Source organism: Pseudogymnoascus destructans, assembly GCF_001641265.1.
Source record: "Pseudogymnoascus destructans isolate 20631-21 unplaced genomic scaffold scaffold_13, whole genome shotgun sequence".
Taxonomy (NCBI): Eukaryota; Fungi; Ascomycota; class Leotiomycetes; order Thelebolales; family Thelebolaceae; genus Pseudogymnoascus; species Pseudogymnoascus destructans.
Genome location: NW_020167532.1, coordinates 519,401 through 537,715, shown reverse-complemented (window position 1 = coordinate 537,715; position 18,315 = coordinate 519,401). Strand labels below are relative to the sequence as shown.

Below are 18,315 nucleotides of genomic sequence, written 5' to 3'. Positions count from 1 at the left end.
AACAGCCTCCTCGGCAGATGAATTTTAATTCCGTAACTTATTGTCTAGGCCCAACCGTAGATTTCTTAGAGACAATGCAACGGATCAAGAGGGGTCCAGCTAGCCAATCAAAACTTTTCATCCCACCATGCCAGGCACAAATCCGATCCCGTTAGAGGACCATTACTCATCCACTCACAGGGTACTTAGCGGATCAGGTACCTTTCTGTCCCAAACTCCGAGATGGCGCCCAACTTGACAACACCAGGTACAATCCCACATGTACCTTCTCGCTCGCCCGTCTCGTCTTCCTCCGAACGCCTCCAACGCCTCCACTGTGTAGAAGATCCTTGCCCATAACCCGGCACTTAGCTTTACCACTTCCTCGAATCTATCGCGGCCGTTTTCCCCTTCTTCATGTTATTGTCTTGTTATCTCCTATTACTGTGACTGTCCAGCGCCTTTCCCTATCCAAACGAGGAGTCCCTATTTCCTCGCTGCCTCACTGCTTCGACGACAATCGGTGTTCAAAATATCAGCATTCGTCATACAATTGGTTCAAAATGTGTACATGAGTTGCTCGAAGTATATCCCAAACATATCGATTGATCGTCGCGGCCACCGATTGGACATATAAGCTGTCCCTGTTGGGCCCAAATCTTGACGAACATATCGCCTCCCAGCATCCTCTTCTTTCGACGACGGCCTGAATCGGTCGACTAGAGATCTCACCATCAACCGTTTCAACCGGCTTCTTGCTCTAGAGATAAGAGACATGACCGAACAACCAATACCCACCGCGGCCAATGGCCAATCTACTGCTGCCAGCGATACGACCGCTTTCCCTGCAATCACTCCCATCACGACGACACGCCCTGACAGCGGGCCGGAGAGCGCTTCAGGCTCCCGGCAGAGTAGGGCAAACAGCAATGCCGACGGAGGGAGTCCAGGAGGATACACAGCGATAGCGAAAAGGCTTCGAAGCGCATCCCGAACATTTGAGCAATCGAGCATACCAGTTGGCATGTGGTCTGCGACGGCTTCTATTGCTTCGTCCGCTCCCTCGATAGCTGATATTAGGAGAGGTAGTTTTGGGAGTGATGGTTGGACCGGCGATGGTCAGTTGAAGGAAAAAAGCAGGCGTGCTAGCATTGGGCGCCGTACTACCTCCAACTCGCTGGTTGCTAGGAATGGTACTGGCAGCGGGCTTACTGAAGTCGCGGAGAATCAGAAACTCGAGAGCCCGATAGAGAACGCCGTCACGAGTAGGCAACTGGATACAATCAGTGCCGAAGGGTCCGCGGATTCCCAGAACCCAGTCGTACAACAGAACACGGCCTCTGTGCCACAAGTCGGCGGTTCAACCACTGAACCAAACCAAGAATACAGAATTGAGCCATTCGACAACGGTTATGAGTTCCCGCCAAAGCACAACTGGCAGACATCTACGGCTATCGGTGCCAAGGCTTTCTGGAAGTTCTTTCTTACGCCCCTCGGTTTCTTGGTGGTCATTTACGGTTTGAACGTTGTTGCCTGGGGAGGCATGCTATTCCTACTGCTATGCAATGCATCGCCAGCGATGTGCTACCCTACCTGCGACGATATTAACTCCCCGCGAAGAATCTGGATCGAGATCGACTCACAAATCCTCAACGCGCTGTTCTGCGTAACGGGATTCGGCTTGGTTCCATGGAGATTCCGGGATTTTTACTACCTGATGAAATATCACATCCGAGGCGACCAGCTTAGCCTTCGCCGCCTAGCTGGCATCCACCGAGATTGGTTCAGACTGGAAGGATCTTCGGACTTGCCTATCTCAGTTGGGCCCGATAATATCGAGGCTGAGATATCCGCGCTGCCGGAGAGTGCTGTGCCATATCCCCTGAAGACTATCCCCAGCGCACCGCTGACAGGAAATCGTGCACCGGCTACAGCAAGGTGGAAAATGGACTTTTTCATCTGGATGTTCGTGTGGAATACGTTTCTACAGATCGTCCTCTCCGTGTTTATGTGGAAGTTTAATAGATATGAGCGCCCTTCATGGAGTACTGGTCTTTTCGTGGCAATGGCCTGCATCGTGGCTGGTATTGGAGGCATCATGGGGTTTGTCGAGGCCAAGAAGGTCAAGTCGATTGAGGGTGTGGAGGTTAGCCCCGAGGATCAGGCGCGGCTGAAGAGGGATCGTGAGATGGGGATTGTTCATTACAACAACTTGAAGGGCGAAAAGCCCAAGCCGAAGAAGGAGCACCATAACCCGTTAACGCACAGGTCTCTAAAGGGAGAAAAGGGAGACAAGGGGGATGACTTGGCCAAGGGTATAACCACTGAGACCAGCATGGCGAGTGATAAACCTTTAGCGTAGTGGGGTTTTAACTAGAGCGTTGGCACTGTTATCACAGTATTGTTGTATTTAGGTGTGTTATTTTTCGGAGGGGTTTGCGGTGATGCTTCTGTTCAGGATATGATACCATGCGCACATTATTATGTGCGTAGCTATACAAATAAATCATTTAATTGGAAACCTCTAGGCCAGAGACATATGTATAAGATTGAGCCATTAAACTTGACAAGTATAGTTAAGTTAAGTTAGCTATATCTTTTTATATTCACACTTTTATTTTTATTATTTGACTTGGAAATAATAGGTTTACAAGCAGCCATTTTTGCTTAGCCATACAAATAACTCGTTTAATTAGGAACCTCTAGGCCACACACATTTGCATATCGAGTACGATATGAGTAACTTAGTTCTAAACCATATAATTTTGAAATACTGAAGGTGGAGCAGGTATCTGGCTTACGTAATCCACGATGTGATGGACCCGATTGTAACCTGTCACACCTATCCGGGTGCTAACCAGCTGAGATCCCCCTCAACTCCCTCGCAACAAAGACAAGAGTTGCCACTACGCCCCTCCACGCCGGACGATAGGCATGTATTAGAACCATCGTTATTATACCATGATATAGAAACATATATATTCACCATACTTATCTGCTGCAAGCCCCAGTCGACACAGTATCTCTTCCACCAAACCACAGGCGACTGCGGCACCACAGCACCTCCAAGATGGCGGCCAAGTCACTCATCCCGTTGCTCGTAGCCATGATGCTGCTCACAGGCTGCTGCAACACTCTATTCACCAAATACCAAGTCCGTCCCCCCCTCCCCACCTCGACAAGCTTATCAACTAACAGACAACCCCAGGACAACCAATGCGTCTCCAACTGCGACGACCCCAACCCCGACAACCGCAAACACTTCGAGCAGCCCGTCATCCAGACCGCGCAGATGTTCATTGGCGAGATGGGCTGCTGGCTCGTCGTCGGGGTCTTTTCTCTATACCAGCGATTCGCGGGTGAGCGCGCCGAGGATCAAGGGCCGGATTACCACGCTATCCATGAGGATGATGAGGATGCGAGGGAGGCAGATGAGGAGAGTCTGAGGAATCCGGCTGTGAGGGTCCTGACGAAGGATGCGGAGGGGAGGTTGCCACTTACGGGGTGGAAGATCGCGATGTTGGCGCTGCCAGCTACGTGTGATATCTTGGGTACTACGCTTATGAATGCGGGCTTCCTGTTTGTAGTGGCGTCGGTGTATCAGATGACGAGGGGAATGTTGGTGATTTGGGTGGGCATATTCAGCGTGGTTTTCTTGAAGAAGAAGTTGTACCTGTTCCAGTGGTGTGCGCTTGCCACCGTGGTGCTGGGTGTTACTCTCGTTGGGCTGGCTGGGTCGTTGCAGGCTGAAGACGTCACCAAGCCCGCTTCGGTTTTGGAGGGAGCTAAGAATGCTGCAGTCATCATATGGAGAGTTACATCGACACCAGATGCTATTAGCACGATGATTGGAGTATTCCTTATTGCGGGCGCCCAGATCTTCACAGCGACGCAGTTTGTGCTGGAGGAGTTTATCCTGGAGAAATATGCACTTGAGCCGCTTAGGGTGGTGGGCTGGGAGGGGATCTTTGGATTTACGTTCACGGCTTTGGGGATGCTGGTCCTTCACTTGGCTATTGGTAGGACGCCGGAGGGGCAGCTGGGGTACTTTGATGTGGTGGAGGGGTTGAGGCAGATGTTTTATAACAAGCAGATCCTTATCTCGAGTGTGCTGATTATGATCAGTATTGGGTATGTCCACTCTACTCCCCCTCTTATCAGAGGCTTTAATGCTAACTGCCACAGCGGATTTAACTTCTTCGGCCTCTCAGTGACGAGGAGCGTGAGCGCGACCTCGAGATCCACGATCGATACATGCCGCACACTCTTCATCTGGATCGTATCCTTGAGCCTTGGATGGGAGCGCCTCGGGCCAACAACGCTGCTCCAAGTAGCCGGCTTCTGCCTCCTCGTGTACGGCACGTTCCTCTTCAATGGTATCGTGCAACCCCCACTACGTCGCTGCATGGTCTCGCATCCCGTCGAGGAACTGCTGCCAGAGGAGCCAATAGAGCATATCTAAGGCGGGGCATGAGGCTGAGGGGAGGTCGCGGATGACGCGTCTGATCGGGTGATGGCACGGCCTATTGGCACTGTTGACTTACGTACACACTTTACGAACATCTAGCGTGTTGGAGGGGTACCAAGGGGTCGTCATCCTACTCTAACACACCATCAGCCAATAAATCCTGCTCCTCCTCCGAACTTCAGATTGGGCGCGCCGCCGAATTTTGTTTTTTTGTGTTGTCGTAGTTTAGAGTCCCTTACATCTTCGCTAGCTCGTCTTGTGCTGCTGTTTGCACCACCGGACTGGGATGCACTGGCTGCTCGTGACGTCGGATGAGGCTTATGATTAGGCTAAGCAGATGGCGGCGGGGGGAGTAGCGTGACACTGTGCGCCGGCGCGAAGGATGTACAGTACAACACATCGCATATAACTGCACTGCACGTCTGGAAGGGCGGCCACACTAGGGAAGGGGTTCTTTTTTTACAAGTTTGACAGGTTTTATTCAACTTGTTGGTTGTGCACGAGACGAGGTGGGTTGGTTGAGATTTTCAGCCGCAGGGCAGGGCGGTTGGGTTGGGATGGGAGGGGGAGTGATCGACTTAAGCTGCACTTTGGGGCGGAGTGATACATGGGAGCAACGGCGGGGAGGGGGAGGAGGGAGGGGGGGGAGGGAGGGGGAGGGGGAAGGGGAGGGGGAGGGGGAGAGGGAGCTTATGGGGGGCGGGTGTTTGTAGATGTGGTAGAGAATAAAGAACAGCTCTCTTTTTAGTTCGATCTTGCTCGATCTGTTCCGCCGTTTTTTTCTCCTAAGACCTGGGAGTGGGTAGTACGATGGGGAGTCTGGGAGTGCACCATCACAAACCTCGAACCCCCCTCCATATCTGTAAGAGAGCCTTGACTGGACAGGGCAGTGGGGAAGTCACGTTATGGATAGATACGTTATGGATAGATACGTTATGGATAGATACGTAGAAGACTTGTATGGGTTCTCTTGGACCCCCAAAAGCCCCTTATTCTGGTGGCTTCAGTGCTGAAACCTCAGTTGAAACTGTGGCGGTTCCAGCACCGGCCAGAGATCCTGGGGTACCATGGTGGGATTTTGCCATTATACGGCCAAATACCACCGTATCCCAGAAGAGCAGCATCACGTGCAGACTCTAATCACGTGCATGGTCACTGCAGCGCACGTGATTAGATCATGCACGTGATGCTGCTCGTGACAATATCCCTCCCAACCTTATGCGCCTGCTCATTTACCTCCCAGCACCAGCACCACAATCCTCTTTCTTCGCAATACACCCACTGGGCTGAAAAAATATTAAAGATACGAAAAAAATTATATAAATATAACCACAAAAAGAAAAGAAAATAAAATAAAGCAAACTTAGAAGCCACACTACACTCTCTGTGCTGGTCCCAACTGTTGCTGCTGCCCCCCCCGTCCACGTCTGATACCCGCCATCTCACCGACACAGCCACCGAGTCCCAAACACTTTCTCGAATAACTATCTCCCGCTCGAATCCGCCCTCTGTCGCATCTGCGGCTTGTCGCGACTCTACAAACCATCGCACCCATACCCACGCCCATTGATCCTTACCGCCCCGTCGCCAGCTGGTCGCATCGCCGCCTTGGCAAATAGACCATCCAGCAGCCAGCAGCCAGCAGCCAGTACCCAGCAGCCAGCACCCAGCACCCAGCACCCAGCAGCCAGCACCCAGCACCCAGCACCCAGCAGCCAGCACCCAGCACCCAGCACTCAGAACCCAGCACACAACCCACACTGTCAGACACCCGCGAGCCCTCGTCGCGCCCGCACGCCTCGTCCCGTCGCCGCCTCCGCGCTTCAATGGCAGACCAATGACTATGGCCACCGCCACCGCCTCCGCGCCAAACGCCACCACCCTACCTCGCGACGACGACGACGTTTACGATCCCGCGGACGTCGGGCTCCGCGACAGCCCCCCCCCCGGCATCCAGCGGCCCAAGCTGGAGCCGTCGCCCAGCCCACCCGGCGCCGCGTCCGAGGTGAGCACGCCGCTGGGGAGTCCCGGCGCGCACAACCTGCGGAGGAAGCTGTTGAGGCCGGTGCTGAATCCGGCGGATGTAGCGCTACTTGACTCGATGGCGGGGGGGACGGCGAGGGAGATTGCCGAGATAGCGGGGCGTGAGTTGATACAGGCGCCCGAGGGGGAGGATGAGGATATGGGGGGGGGGGTGAGGGGGAGAGGGGTGTGGAGGTGCCGTTGGAGGGGATGGCGCAGGCGGTGGACTTGGAAGCGCTGGCGGCGGGAGCGCTGAGAGCGTTTAATGCTGGGGAAGTGCCTGCTGCGAAACCGAGCCATGCGGAGGAGGTGGGGGGACAGGTGGACGGCCACCAGCGGCATATGTCGTCTCCCAAGATATCCACTATAAACGGGAATCATGAACATCTCGCGCCGATCCAGGAGGCGTCCCCGAAGGCCGAGAAGCTGACGAACGTTACCCTGCCGTCGATCTCGTCGCAACTAGGCAATCTAGGTGAGCTCAAGCATCTGGCAGATGCCGCTATCACAGCAGCTGTCGATACAGCCCCTCCCAACGGCCACCGCCACTCGATATCCATCCAATCTCCGCTGCAAACGCCTCTCTTCCGTGTAGGCGACCCAGCCCACCACCACCCACCAAGCCAGGTTCACACCTCACCACCACCCATCTCCCCGCACGAAAGCTTCCACACCATCCCCTCGCCCGGCCTGCCCGCGCCCCCATTCTTCTTCCGGCGCCAATCCCAAGTCTCATACACCAGCGGCGGCGACTTCGCAGGGAATGTAGCGGATGCACCAACCACCGATCACTCCGGGTCGGCACCCAACGGGATCCCGGCCGGCATCGACCGCATGAGCATCGACGGCATCACGAACCCCCTCGTCGGCGGATTCCAATGCTCGTACCCCGGCTGCACGGCCCAGCCCTTCCAGACGCAGTACCTGCTCAACTCGCATGCGAACGTGCATTCGCAGAACCGGCCGCACTATTGCCCCGTGAAGGGGTGCCAGAGGAGCGAGGGCGGGAAGGGGTTCAAAAGGAAGAATGAGATGATTAGACATGGGCTGGTGCATGAGTCGCCGGGGTATGTTTGTCCGTATTGTATGGATAGGGAACATAAGTATCCGAGGCCGGATAATTTGCAACGGTATGTTTGGTGTAATCTCTACCCGCGTGACAATCACATATAGCAAACAAACTTTTACTGACCCGCCACCCATAGACACGTCCGCGTCCACCACGTAGACAAAGACAAAGACGACCCCCTCCTCCGCGAAGTCCTCGCTCAGCGCCCCGAAGGACCCAGTCGAGGCCGCCGCAGGCGCGGCGGAAATAATTAACGAAATTCTCTTTTTTACTCATGTTACCCCTGTTTGCACACGGCGTTAAGAAAACCCCTCGACGAAACGCCAACTATATGTGTGGCCTACGATCGATCGTAGCCCCGCTCCGCCCCGCGATTAGCAAAGGTAGGGAGGGAGGGAGGGGAGGGGTTTTATGGAGTTTGTGAGCTGATATATATATACCAACGATCGGGGGAGATGACGCTTGTGAACTGCTTTTCTTCTTTTTTATGGAGCGGACAAACCCCCTAGTGGCAGCTGCTTGTTGTTGTTGCTATTTATTACTGTTGTTTGGCGTGTGTATGTACTGCACGATGGTAGGGGAATGTCTGTGATGTTTGTATCTAGGGTTGGGCATGTGGGCGATTCTTGGTTCTGAGGGATGATGCTTGGCATCTATCTCCTTCTTTTCTATGTTCATACTTTTTTTTTGTGATAGGAAGGACAGGCGACATAGAGAGTACTCCCTATATATTCTACGGGCTATGGTATTTAGAGATGTCTGGGTCATGAATTCGTGACTAAATATTCGTGTATCCACTAATAGATCTTGCCACCAAGGCGGCTCTTAACTTCATCAGGTTCCTTCAAACACTATCCTCCACCATCCCTTACTCCAACCACAACCCCCCCTACCCCTCCCCCGTCCCCCAAGCCCCAACCTCCACCCCCACCTCACTCAAAACCACCACCTCCACCTCCTCCCCCTCCCACCCCCCACCCGTTCCACCACAACCCACAACCCCCCCGGTTCCGCCAACCCCGGCGTGAGATCAATATCACCCACCCTAACCCCCGCCGGCGCATCACTAAACCCCCCTCCCCCCGACGTCGCAAGCACACTCTTATTCGGCCCCTGCCCTCTCTCCACCGACACTTTCAGGGGAGAAATCGCACCCCGCTGCGCGGCGGGGCAGGCGTGCTGCGCTACTATTCGCAGGCGGGTGATACGTGCCAGGCTGAGGGGGGCGAGCATGCGCGTTGCGCCTTCGTGGAAGTATAGCGGTGGGAGGCGGAGTGTTAGTCGTCCCGCGTCCTCGTTTTCAACGGGTGTCACCACACACTCCGTCGTCGACTCAATGCGCAACGTAAACTTCCCCGTCTGCCCAGACTCAAAAGTCGAGCAAACGATAGTATAATCCCCCGCTGCCACATTCGTCAAGTTCGCTAACGCGCAGCCTCGCCGATAGGACCCCGATTCCCCAACGATATCCTGCGATGTCACGGATGTGACGCGCTGGCCGCGGCCCCAGACTAATTTTACGTGTATAGCGAGGTCGGGGGGCGAGGCGGCGAGGACGAGGGAGAGGTAGGTGGGGGTGGTGGGGAGGTGGAGTTTGAATTGCGGATTTGAGGCGTAGGTGGGGGAACTTGCGTTGCCGCCTGCGGTTTTGGACGTCCAGGTGCCGGCGGTGGTGGTGATGTGGGGGTGGGCGTTGGGGGCGGGGAGGAGGGTGAGGGAGGAGGCGGAGTAGGCGGAGAGGGTGAATGTGTATTTGGGGAGGGGGAGGTCTTGGTGTGCGATGACGATTGTGTAGGGGGTATTGGGGGGGAGGAGGAGTTTGGAGAGGGTCTGCGGGGAGTCGACGTAGGGGCCGCGGGAGAGGGGGTTGTCGCTTAGGTGGATGCGGTGGCCGCCGGAGTCGAAGATGTAGAGACTTATGAAGCCGTGGGAGTTGGACGCGGAGGCGGTGGAGGAGGGGAGGACGGAGCTGGCGCGGTAGTTGTGCTCGGCGGTTGTGAAGTGCCGGCTTAGGAGGATCCAGACTGTGCCGCCAGCGGAGGAGTGGACGGAGTATTGGGGGTTGTGGATGAAGCAGCCGGGGCAGGAGGCGCTGGGGATGGCCCAGTTGAAGTGGTGGTCTTGTCGGTGGGTGAAGAGTCCGGGGTTCCAGTTGAGGTAGAGGGAGTCAAAGTTTCGCATCACCTCTGGGTAGCTCATCCAGAATGTGCCGGGATTTGTGGATGCTTTTGGAACAGCATTTCCAGATCCAGAGGCCTCATGGTCAGCCTCAGATGTCTTCTGATCCTCCGCTCCTTTCCAAACCATTGCATCGCACCATGGATTTTTGAGTAAGAAAAGCTTCTCGGCTCCCTTTTCCTTGATATCCAGCACCGCATAATCATGTTCACCCGCGAGACCAAGCGCCTCCTCTTCATTGTTATTCAAGCGGCCGGTACCAAGAGTGACCATTACATCTCCTAATGCGAATGCGTTCAAGATACGACTCCAAAGGTCGTTTGGCTGCAGCTCGTCACTAGTCAAGGAAGTCAGTGGTTTATATAAGTAGAATAAAGAAAATATTACCTTTGCAAAAATATCTGTTCCGGGATCCAACTTGTAATTACCCATAGATCTGTGCCTGAATTACTCCCAGGAAAGTCATAGCCCCCTCTCACTTTCAAATATGCCTTTTCCAAAAGTGCTGGCCACAGTAGCCCTGGATTTTGGCGGTCAAAGACGTATAATCGGCGCGAGTTCCTTGGTGCGGGGAGACGATCATCGATGACAACCTTGCGGAAGCATCCGTTGAAATGCAAGCGAAATATATACTTGCCGTTCTTTGACATTTCAGGAATCCCGTGAGCTTTGTCGTACGGGTAGAATATGCGCTCCAATAGCTATGTGGACTTAGTACGTGACAATCTGTCTGCTAGGATTCATACCTTTCCATATGTGCCACCAGGCCGAGCTACAGCAGCACAAAGGCTGGCAACAACGGAGCAGTCTGCCGTTACATCTTGCACAAGGTCAATATCAGCTGCTGCTTGCATTGTAGGCTGCACCCGAATGCCAGAAGCATCCTGAAGTTCGTCCCCTAACAGATCCTCAGGTCTCCGCCAGTCCCCTGGGGCATCAGCATGAGTATTTGATATATTGATTTTTGACGGGTCTCTGCTGTAGTCAGATGAGAAGTAATATAATGGAGCAAGACACGCACGTATAAACTTCCCCGTTTGAGGCAGCAAACTCCTGCCCGTCAAATTCTGATCTCCAAGGAGGGAAAATCAGCCCATGCAACTTTGAACCCTCTAGTAATATAACTTCTTCCCGCGTTGATAACTGTCGGCGGGATTGTGGCATTCCGGATATTTCGCTGGGCGTTATCACAGCGCCAGTGTGGCTTATTGCTGGTTGCCATTGCTCTATTTTCTCGATCTCTTCTGCCCTCGCTAAGATATTCATGCCCTTCTCTTTCAGCCGCGCTCTTTCAGAGCTGTTATTTGCCAACTTTATAGCTTTCATATAGCACTCTGCCGCCGAGATAGCATTGGCAAGGGCATCTTCCTTGGTTCTCGACGACGAGATGCGCCCCTCGGCTTCCTACATAAGAACCTCAATGGCATGATCATGAAATATGCTGACTGTACATACCAGAGCTCGGGTCTCCATTTTCGATAGCCGCTTCGCTCAACTCTCAAAGTTTCAAGTCAAGTCACAAAGCATGCATTCTTACTGCCACCACCAACTACTACATATCAATACACGTGACAACACACGTGATCATTGACTGAACAATGGACAAACGCTTTAAATTAGCCAAGGAAGAATGTCGGATACGAAGGGTGCCTCGCTACCGATTACTTTGTTTTGTACCTACCTCCAGCTCACGACCTGGCAACTCACCTTCCATTCTTTGATGAGCGGCAATATACCGCAGGTCAGTCTGTTACGAGTTGGATTTTTGTCTTCTGGCTGTAAGTCCAAGATCCATATTCTAATCAAGCCAGAGGGTGCTTTGAGTCGGACAGGACCCTGTTTTGTTGTTTGATGCACAAAGCTCACCTGAAACGAAGCTGACCTCGAGGCCATAGTGCAGAGTAGTTGAGAACCTCCTTTGAAGTCAGCAGGCACTGCAGGAGATATTGTGGTAATTTTTCGATATTTCGATAGCCAGTGTGATAGTCTTGGATTCTTCCTCGGACGAAACGGAACCCCATCCACGAATTACGATTGCATAAGCGCTTGCTTGCTTGCTCTACGACTTGACGTTCAATTCTCACCACGACAACGCTTGGAACGCATGTCATACAGCCCCGATCTAAATCCGGAGGCATCTATCAAAGGAGTTTTTTCTTCCAAATCTATTCCATCTCGACAGGTTTTGAAATATTAAGCCAGTCCTTCGAATTGAGCCTCGTTTCGAATCAAACAGCTAGTGCCTGCATTTCAACGTCGTTAAAGCTGGTCGTGGCAAGTTCACTAAAGTATGATGAATATGTCTACAGGCCATACAATGAGCAACCGCAACAGCACCCCCGAGCCTAGCAGCACGTCTACGTTGCGTCCTCCCATCGGGACAGGTCATCATCTTCGGCAATCCGCAGACATGTCGGCGTTCCCGACTTCGCCGTCTACGAACCGTATTAGGCCATCGTCGGACTTCTATGGCCAAGCGCATCAGTTGCAGGGACAAGACAATCCAGAGACCGAAGCTGCCAACAAACTTACACAGCAATGGATTGCCGATATCGATCAATATGAGACAACACTGGAAGAGATGGCTGCTGCAACCCTTGATCAGGACTTCAAGGATGAACTCAGCGCCATCGAACAATGGTTCAAGGTGCTGAGCGAATCCGAGAGAACTGCTGCTTTGTATGCCCTCCTCCAGCAAACCACACAGGTTCAGATTCGATTTTTCATTCAAGTTTTGCAACAGATGGGGAAGAACCATCCCATGTCCGGTGTTCTGTCTCCAGCCAACTTTGACAAAGGTATGTAGCACAGTCCTTCTCACCTAGCCACTCTAACATTTCTACCCTAGATCCGATGTCCAACCGTCTGAGCGATGCCATGAACAAGCTGAGTGTAGAGGGCTCGAGAAACTCGTTTTCTCGCCCATCTGCATCCACCACAATGAAGAGACACTCTGGTCTCGATCAGGACAGGATCAATGCCATGTTCCCAGATGCAGTTGCTGCAATTGCTACGGAGAAGGCCAAATTCACCCAGCAGACTGGAAATCCACCGACATCCAACAGGAACAGTGCGGTGTTCGATACACGCGCATCTCTAGCCGCTCCATCTATTTCTACCCCAGCTGGCAATGGGGGGGAGAATAATACTCAACCTCCTCTTTCTCCTTGGGGCCAACGAAGCAGCTCTGATCAGTCAGCCAACGCGAGACCCAAGTCTTCATCGGGTGTCCCACCAATGGGACAGTTTATGCAACCTCCGCCTTCCGCAGGGCTTCGATCCCCGCGCATTCAGAGCTCGTCAAACTTGCAAAACTCCACGATCAATATCCCTGACCATCAAACCGCAGACCTGCCTTTGCTTTCCCCGTACAATGCTGGAAACGGCAACTGGGCATCCATGGTTAACACGCCTATGACTTCAAATTTCAACCACGCGGCGAATAATAGTCAGGCTGATATGATCGCCAACGCTACTGCGATGAAGCTCGCTGCGCTCTCTACCGTAAACAATCGATTCGCCCTTGATGATGTCCGCAAGTACCGCCGAGCAAGGTCCAACGATGGCCATGCAATCAATAACCAAGGCCCATTGTCCCCAGGTCTCCCAGGTGTGACCAATGCCAACGTTGTCATGGTTAACGAGCATGGGCAGATACTGAACAGGGATCAGATCCTTGCTCTTCAAGGCCAGCAAAACTCCGCGTTTGGTGGTTCCAGGTCTCGCCCAAGTTCTCCCGGTCTTGCTATGCACGGTGCTGGCGGATTTTCTCACATGGGTTTTGCATCTCCGCAAAACAATGGCTTTTTGTCTGCTTATGATGGCACCTCTTCTCTTATGAACAATGGGATGGGAGGTCTTAACCTCAACCAGTTTGGTATGGGCGGTAGTCATGAGGGCTATCTTTCCGACCATTCCGACATGGTCAGAGGCCGATCTCCACGTGGAAGGCGTGGCAGCTCAAAGCCTCCGGAGGACCCCACTGACCCAAGTCTGCTGCAAGACATTCCGAGCTGGCTGAGGAGCTTGCGTCTTCACAAATACACGGACAACTTGAAAGACATGAACTGGACAGAGCTGGTGGAACTTGATGATAAGGCTCTTGAGGACAGGGGAGTTAATGCTCTTGGTGCAAGGAGGAAGATGTTGAAGGTTTTTGAGCAAGTGAAAGGTTTGTGATCATTTTTAATTGTGCATCGATTCTTCTTACTGACTACTGAACAGAAGCCAAGGCGGAAGGCAAACTTGCCTGAACAATTATAGTTTCTATGCTAGGATATTGCGGATAGAACAGTACTTTCAACTATGGTTGGGGTTTCTAGTTTATTTGAATTCAGGATTTGGTGGCAGTGGACTAGGAAAACAATGTTGGATTATCAGGAGAAGGCGATGCAAGCCTTATATTTTCCAAACCGATATGGTTTGAGATTGTTCGTGTATACGGGGCTATGTATTTAAACATGGCAAATTACTTTAGCTATACCTAATTTCCTATGTACTATCTGAAACCATTGATTTGAAGGTGATTTAACTGCACCCAAGCTACTTCAAACAAAGTTTGTAGACTCGGTCAAGTTTAATTATGCACTTGGCAAAGTAAGTCGCCGACTTGGTGGAAAATACACTTGTGGAATATGTGGGGGATAGCGATAAGATAAGCCTTTCAGATAAGGATTTATTGTACTGACGTCTCGTCTCATATCCCTCGGTGCTCACGATCACACTTCCACCAACATAACAGGTCAGCTACAATCTCACGTCAAATGGATGGTATCATTCAATAAAGATGCTACAATGATAATGAATACCGATACAAATGGACGGAATCGACGAAGACGCTGGCACGGGCCAGCACTCTGGCGGCCTTCCCAGAAGTCAATATCCAGAGCCTCATGAAACTCCAACCTTTGCATGGTCTGGTCAAAACGTCGACCACAATGGCGGTTCTCATCCCGAGCAGCAATTTCCGCTGAGGGATAATCAGTACCCTGATGATTCAGCCGAGTAAGCCACGCCTCTCGAATGATGTGAGCCTTTACTTACGATTCCTAGGGACGAGGAGCTACTTTCAGACGCAGATTCCGATTATCTGGATCTGAAAACTAATATTGCCAAACTAGAGGATTCTGTTCGCAAATTTAGACGAGAACAAAGGGATGAAAGTGCCGACGAAGATGAAGAGAGCCCAGATGAAACGCGCACGCGACGGAAAGGACGCGACATCAAGGGACGTGTTATTACCAGAGGCCCTCGCAAAGCAGCTGTCCCAACTGGCGACATTCGAGCCCGCATGGGTAGGGCATCCCAAGCATTTATTGAAGAAAACTATGAAGAAGCAAAACTGCTCGTTGAGGAAGTTATTCGAATCAATGCCGAGACACACGAGGCGTGGACCCTGTTGGCGTCGATATTCAGAGAGTTGGGGGACATAGATAAAACTCTACTGACTCTCATATATGCGGCTCATCTAAGGCCAAAGGATGCAACCCAGTGGTTAAGTGCCGCCAGGTTCGCCTTGGAAGAAACAGGGGATCATAGGAGCAAAAATCTCCCTTCGGCCAAGTTCTGTTTCTCGTCCGCCATTCGCGCAAACCCGAAGAATGACTTTGAAGCTCGATGCGGCAAGGCCGAGGTGTTGCGCGAAATGGGAAGCACCAGCGCTGCCATCGTTGAGTATAGGCATATTCTGAAGCAAAGGCCACACGACACCAGCATTCTAAGGCTCATATCCGAGGCGTATATTGATAAAGATAATGTCAAAGCAGCCTTGGATCTTTACAGTGAAGCCATAGACTTCTACAAAGCCTCTGATAGCCAGCCTGGCGAGAAATTTACCTGGTCGGACGTCAATATCTATGTTGAGTTGCATGCCTACCTCGGTCAATATGCCGATGCAGTCAAGGAGCTTAAATCACTATCACGGTGGATATTGGGTCGTGAGTCCGAGTTGTACTGGGATGATGTACTGGACGATGACCGCGAATGGGACTCCGATGATAATCGGAGGATATTACACCCGAGCTTCTGTCAGGGAAAATACGGCCTGTACCAGTATGGTGAGGGTCTCCCCATGGAACTTCGTGTGAAACTCGGATTATATCGTCTCAGATTAGGTTTCCACGCCGAAGCGCTTGTATGTATATTCTAGCAATGATGAAATCTCCCAAGCTAATTATTAGTCTCATCTTCACTGGCTTGGTCCAGAGAACGAATACTTTGCGGACCGAGTGCTTGACTATCCAGATCTTTTCCACGAGTCAGCTGATAGTCTCTATCAAGCCGGCCTCCCCGAAGAAGCGCTTGTATTTTATCGAGCGTTGAGGGCAGTTTCGAGTCAAGAAGACGCAAGTCTTTATTTGCAGATGGGCAAGTGCTACTTAAACGGAAAACGTAACAGGGAAGCTGAGGAGAGCTTTCAGCAAGCCATTATTTTGGATCAAGACAATATTGACGCCCGCGTACACCTAGCGAAACTGTACGAGGAGCTCAACGAGCAGGAGCAAGCTTTCATTTACGTCAACGAAATCATGAATCTAAGAAGATTGCAGAACTCGAAAAAGAAACAGCAGAAGTCACAGCAGGATATAACACAGGATAACGATACTCTAATGCCAACTGTGACCCGCACAAGATCGTACTACAAACCTAGACGGCTGGTCAATTTAGAAGAACGACAAAGGCAAGAACAGGCTGCTTCAGACCGACTGCAGGAGCAGTATTCTGTGATGCGGCTGGAGCGAGATGCCATGCGCGCTGGCGATGAAAGAGCGACGCTAGCGTGGATGGAGGCAGCTGCAGACCTTATTGACGATTTCAGGGGTTTCAAGACATTTTACCCCTGGGACAAATATGTTCGATTCTTGGGCTATACGGTGGGCCCAGCCCGTGGGCAGCCTCAAACAGGAGCAACACCCCTAGATGCCGATCTTGCCGAGATGGCTAATCGGATCTCGTTCAGTAAGTTGTTGTCCAAAAGGGAGAATGTTACATCCTAACAGCATGTAGAACTTGGAGCAGACGTCGACAGCAGGAATAATGTGGCAGTGGAGATACCAGAGAATTATCGAGGCATACCCTTTTCGGCTTGGCTTGACATATTTCTTGACTACGCGCTTTGTCTTGTAAGATATGGTAAACACCAAGAGGCATATGAAATTTGTGAGGCAGCAAAAGATGCGGTCGTATTCTACCACTCGAGGGAAGATATGTTTTTAATCCACGTTTGTTGGTGTGGTATGCTACTATCCCATGGCTCTCCAAATTCCATTGCTGACGATAGCCAAAGCTTGTGCAGTTCTTGCAAATGATGAAGAAACTTGCGTAACGGCATGCAGATACTTCATGAAAGATTATCAGTTTACGACCGATACGTACAGAATGTTCGCCGCATTGACGAGGCTATGCCAGTCACCAATATCCTGGTACAGCTCTGGGCCGACACAGAAATATATGCTCAGGCAAATTAAAGCTATGGACTATGGACTCGTCAATGATGATGCAAGGCGGAAATTTTTCTCTGAGAAGGGCTCCTACTCGGCCCAGGACGAATCTGGTCGCTTGATAGTCAACAAAGACATGGACATCGCACTGCTTATGGTGTATGGCCATATTTTATACACTGGGACGAGTTACGCGTATGCTCTTAGTAAGTTTTCGGTGACTGGCTTGAGAAACTTCAATCGTAATAACGAGGCTAGATTATTTCTTCAGAGCTTACGCCTTGGATCCTGAAAATCCTATGATAAAGCTCAGTATTGGCCTTGGTTACGTTCATCATGGCTTGAAGCGCCAGTCGGAAAATCGGCAGTTCCAGATAATGCAAGGAATGACTTTCCTTCTTGACTATTACAAGTCTCGCAGAGCCTCAGATAAAGCCGAAGAACGCCAAGAGGCGAGTTACAACGTTGCGAGAACGTATCAGATGGTTGGCCTCTCACATCTTGCCTTACCCTACTATCAAGAGATTCTTGACGAGGCTCAGTCTTCGGAAACCAAGGAAGAGCTGGTTTTAGACGCCGCATTTAATCTGCAAACCATATATTCAATGAGTGGAAACATGAGAATGGCCGACTACATAACCTCCACTTGGCTACAAATGTAGCACTCATTATTCTCCATAGCCTCAAATATATAAAGGTTTAACTTGTACAGTAAGAGCTAGAGCGTGTCTATTGAATCGATCGAAATGATCATGATATTGTGGCAGTATGTGATCTCAGTGAAACCGAATATCAACAGTTTGTGTTCATCAAAAAACAGCAGACACGCAGTTTCGTATAAAATATATATTCCATTCAAGTATATAGAACTATGGATTCTTCAACAATCTAAGGAGAAGAAAAATGCCACAATTCAATGTGATTGTGTATGTAACCTCAGCTGATTCCCATATTTTCAAGGAGGTCGGAACGACTTCTCAAAGCTAGGCGCCCAGCAACGGGTAGAAAAATGATCTCCGCACAGCGCGAAAACAACCTCGTCGACTGTGACAACAAGGCTGCCGTTAAGTAATGTTTTTGAAGCTGGCGTTAGTTTAGAAAGAAGAGAAAGGAAGGGAAAATTCAAAAAGGCAATAAATAGTTGTGACGGTGCACAGCCG

The 18,315-nt window shown here is 51.4% G+C and overlaps 6 protein-coding genes across 6 annotated transcripts; 5 read left to right on the top strand and 1 right to left on the bottom strand.

Moving 5' to 3' along the window:
- Positions 1-754: 754 nt before the first annotated feature.
- VC83_05362 (uncharacterized protein) lies at positions 755-2,341 on the top strand (the record flags this gene model as incomplete). Its single annotated transcript, XM_024468984.1, has 1 exon — positions 755-2,341. One exon carries the CDS (start codon positions 755-757, stop codon positions 2,339-2,341), a length of 1,587 nt encoding a protein of 528 aa, XP_024323264.1.
- A 419-nt stretch (positions 2,342-2,760) lies between these two features.
- VC83_05361 (uncharacterized protein) lies at positions 2,761-5,066 on the top strand. Its single transcript, XM_024468983.1, has 3 exons — positions 2,761-3,133; positions 3,188-4,110; positions 4,165-5,066. The coding sequence occupies exons 1-3, from the start codon at positions 3,050-3,052 to the stop codon at positions 4,439-4,441; spliced, it is 1,284 nt and encodes a 427-aa protein (XP_024323265.1). The 5' UTR covers positions 2,761-3,049; the 3' UTR covers positions 4,442-5,066.
- Positions 5,067-6,660: 1,594 nt separating this feature from the next.
- On the top strand, positions 6,661-7,921 carry VC83_05360 (uncharacterized protein). The gene is made up of 2 exons (XM_024468982.1): positions 6,661-7,599; positions 7,675-7,921. Exons 1-2 carry the CDS (start codon positions 6,680-6,682, stop codon positions 7,790-7,792), a joined length of 1,038 nt encoding a protein of 345 aa, XP_024323266.1. The 5' UTR covers positions 6,661-6,679; the 3' UTR covers positions 7,793-7,921.
- A 553-nt stretch (positions 7,922-8,474) lies between these two features.
- RIM13 (cysteine protease) lies at positions 8,475-11,365 on the bottom strand (the record flags this gene model as incomplete). Its single annotated transcript, XM_024468981.1, has 5 exons — positions 11,172-11,365; positions 10,738-11,120; positions 10,463-10,691; positions 10,104-10,417; positions 8,475-10,053 (listed from the first exon to the last, which is right to left on the bottom strand). The coding sequence occupies exons 1-5, from the start codon at positions 11,187-11,189 to the stop codon at positions 8,475-8,477; spliced, it is 2,523 nt and encodes an 840-aa protein (XP_024323410.1). The 5' UTR covers positions 11,190-11,365.
- A 5-nt stretch (positions 11,366-11,370) lies between these two features.
- Positions 11,371-14,348, top strand: VTS1 (Flap-structured DNA-binding and RNA-binding protein). Its single transcript, XM_024468980.1, has 4 exons — positions 11,371-11,494; positions 11,612-12,514; positions 12,565-13,887; positions 13,941-14,348. The coding sequence occupies exons 2-4, from the start codon at positions 12,007-12,009 to the stop codon at positions 13,967-13,969; spliced, it is 1,860 nt and encodes a 619-aa protein (XP_024323409.1). The 5' UTR covers positions 11,371-11,494; positions 11,612-12,006; the 3' UTR covers positions 13,970-14,348.
- A 91-nt stretch (positions 14,349-14,439) lies between these two features.
- Positions 14,440-18,302, top strand: TFC4 (transcription factor TFIIIC subunit tfc4). Its single transcript, XM_024468979.1, has 6 exons — positions 14,440-14,720; positions 14,769-15,849; positions 15,896-16,673; positions 16,722-16,949; positions 17,002-17,361; positions 17,414-18,302. The coding sequence occupies exons 1-6, from the start codon at positions 14,533-14,535 to the stop codon at positions 17,815-17,817; spliced, it is 3,039 nt and encodes a 1,012-aa protein (XP_024323406.1). The 5' UTR covers positions 14,440-14,532; the 3' UTR covers positions 17,818-18,302.
- The last annotated feature ends 13 nt before the right edge of the window (positions 18,303-18,315 follow it).

Excerpts from the sequence above, each read along its gene's own strand:
- VC83_05361 (XM_024468983.1), top strand. The coding sequence starts at position 3,050 with ATGGCGGCCAAGTCACTCATCCCGTTGCTCGTAGCCATGATGCTGCTC. Across the intron at positions 3,134-3,187 it reads CTCTATTCACCAAATACCAA|GACAACCAATGCGTCTCCAA; the intron begins GTCCGTCCCCCC and ends AGACAACCCCAG. Across the intron at positions 4,111-4,164 it reads CTGATTATGATCAGTATTGG|CGGATTTAACTTCTTCGGCC; the intron begins GTATGTCCACTC and ends TAACTGCCACAG.
- VC83_05360 (XM_024468982.1), top strand. The coding sequence starts at position 6,680 with ATGGCGCAGGCGGTGGACTTGGAAGCGCTGGCGGCGGGAGCGCTGAGA. Across the intron at positions 7,600-7,674 it reads AGGCCGGATAATTTGCAACG|ACACGTCCGCGTCCACCACG; the intron begins GTATGTTTGGTG and ends CGCCACCCATAG.
- VTS1 (XM_024468980.1), top strand. The coding sequence starts at position 12,007 with ATGATGAATATGTCTACAGGCCATACAATGAGCAACCGCAACAGCACC. Across the intron at positions 12,515-12,564 it reads TCCAGCCAACTTTGACAAAG|ATCCGATGTCCAACCGTCTG; the intron begins GTATGTAGCACA and ends TTTCTACCCTAG. Across the intron at positions 13,888-13,940 it reads GGTTTTTGAGCAAGTGAAAG|AAGCCAAGGCGGAAGGCAAA; the intron begins GTTTGTGATCAT and ends ACTACTGAACAG.
- TFC4 (XM_024468979.1), top strand. The coding sequence starts at position 14,533 with ATGGACGGAATCGACGAAGACGCTGGCACGGGCCAGCACTCTGGCGGC. Across the intron at positions 16,674-16,721 it reads GGCTAATCGGATCTCGTTCA|AACTTGGAGCAGACGTCGAC; the intron begins GTAAGTTGTTGT and ends AACAGCATGTAG. Across the intron at positions 17,362-17,413 it reads GAGTTACGCGTATGCTCTTA|ATTATTTCTTCAGAGCTTAC; the intron begins GTAAGTTTTCGG and ends TAACGAGGCTAG.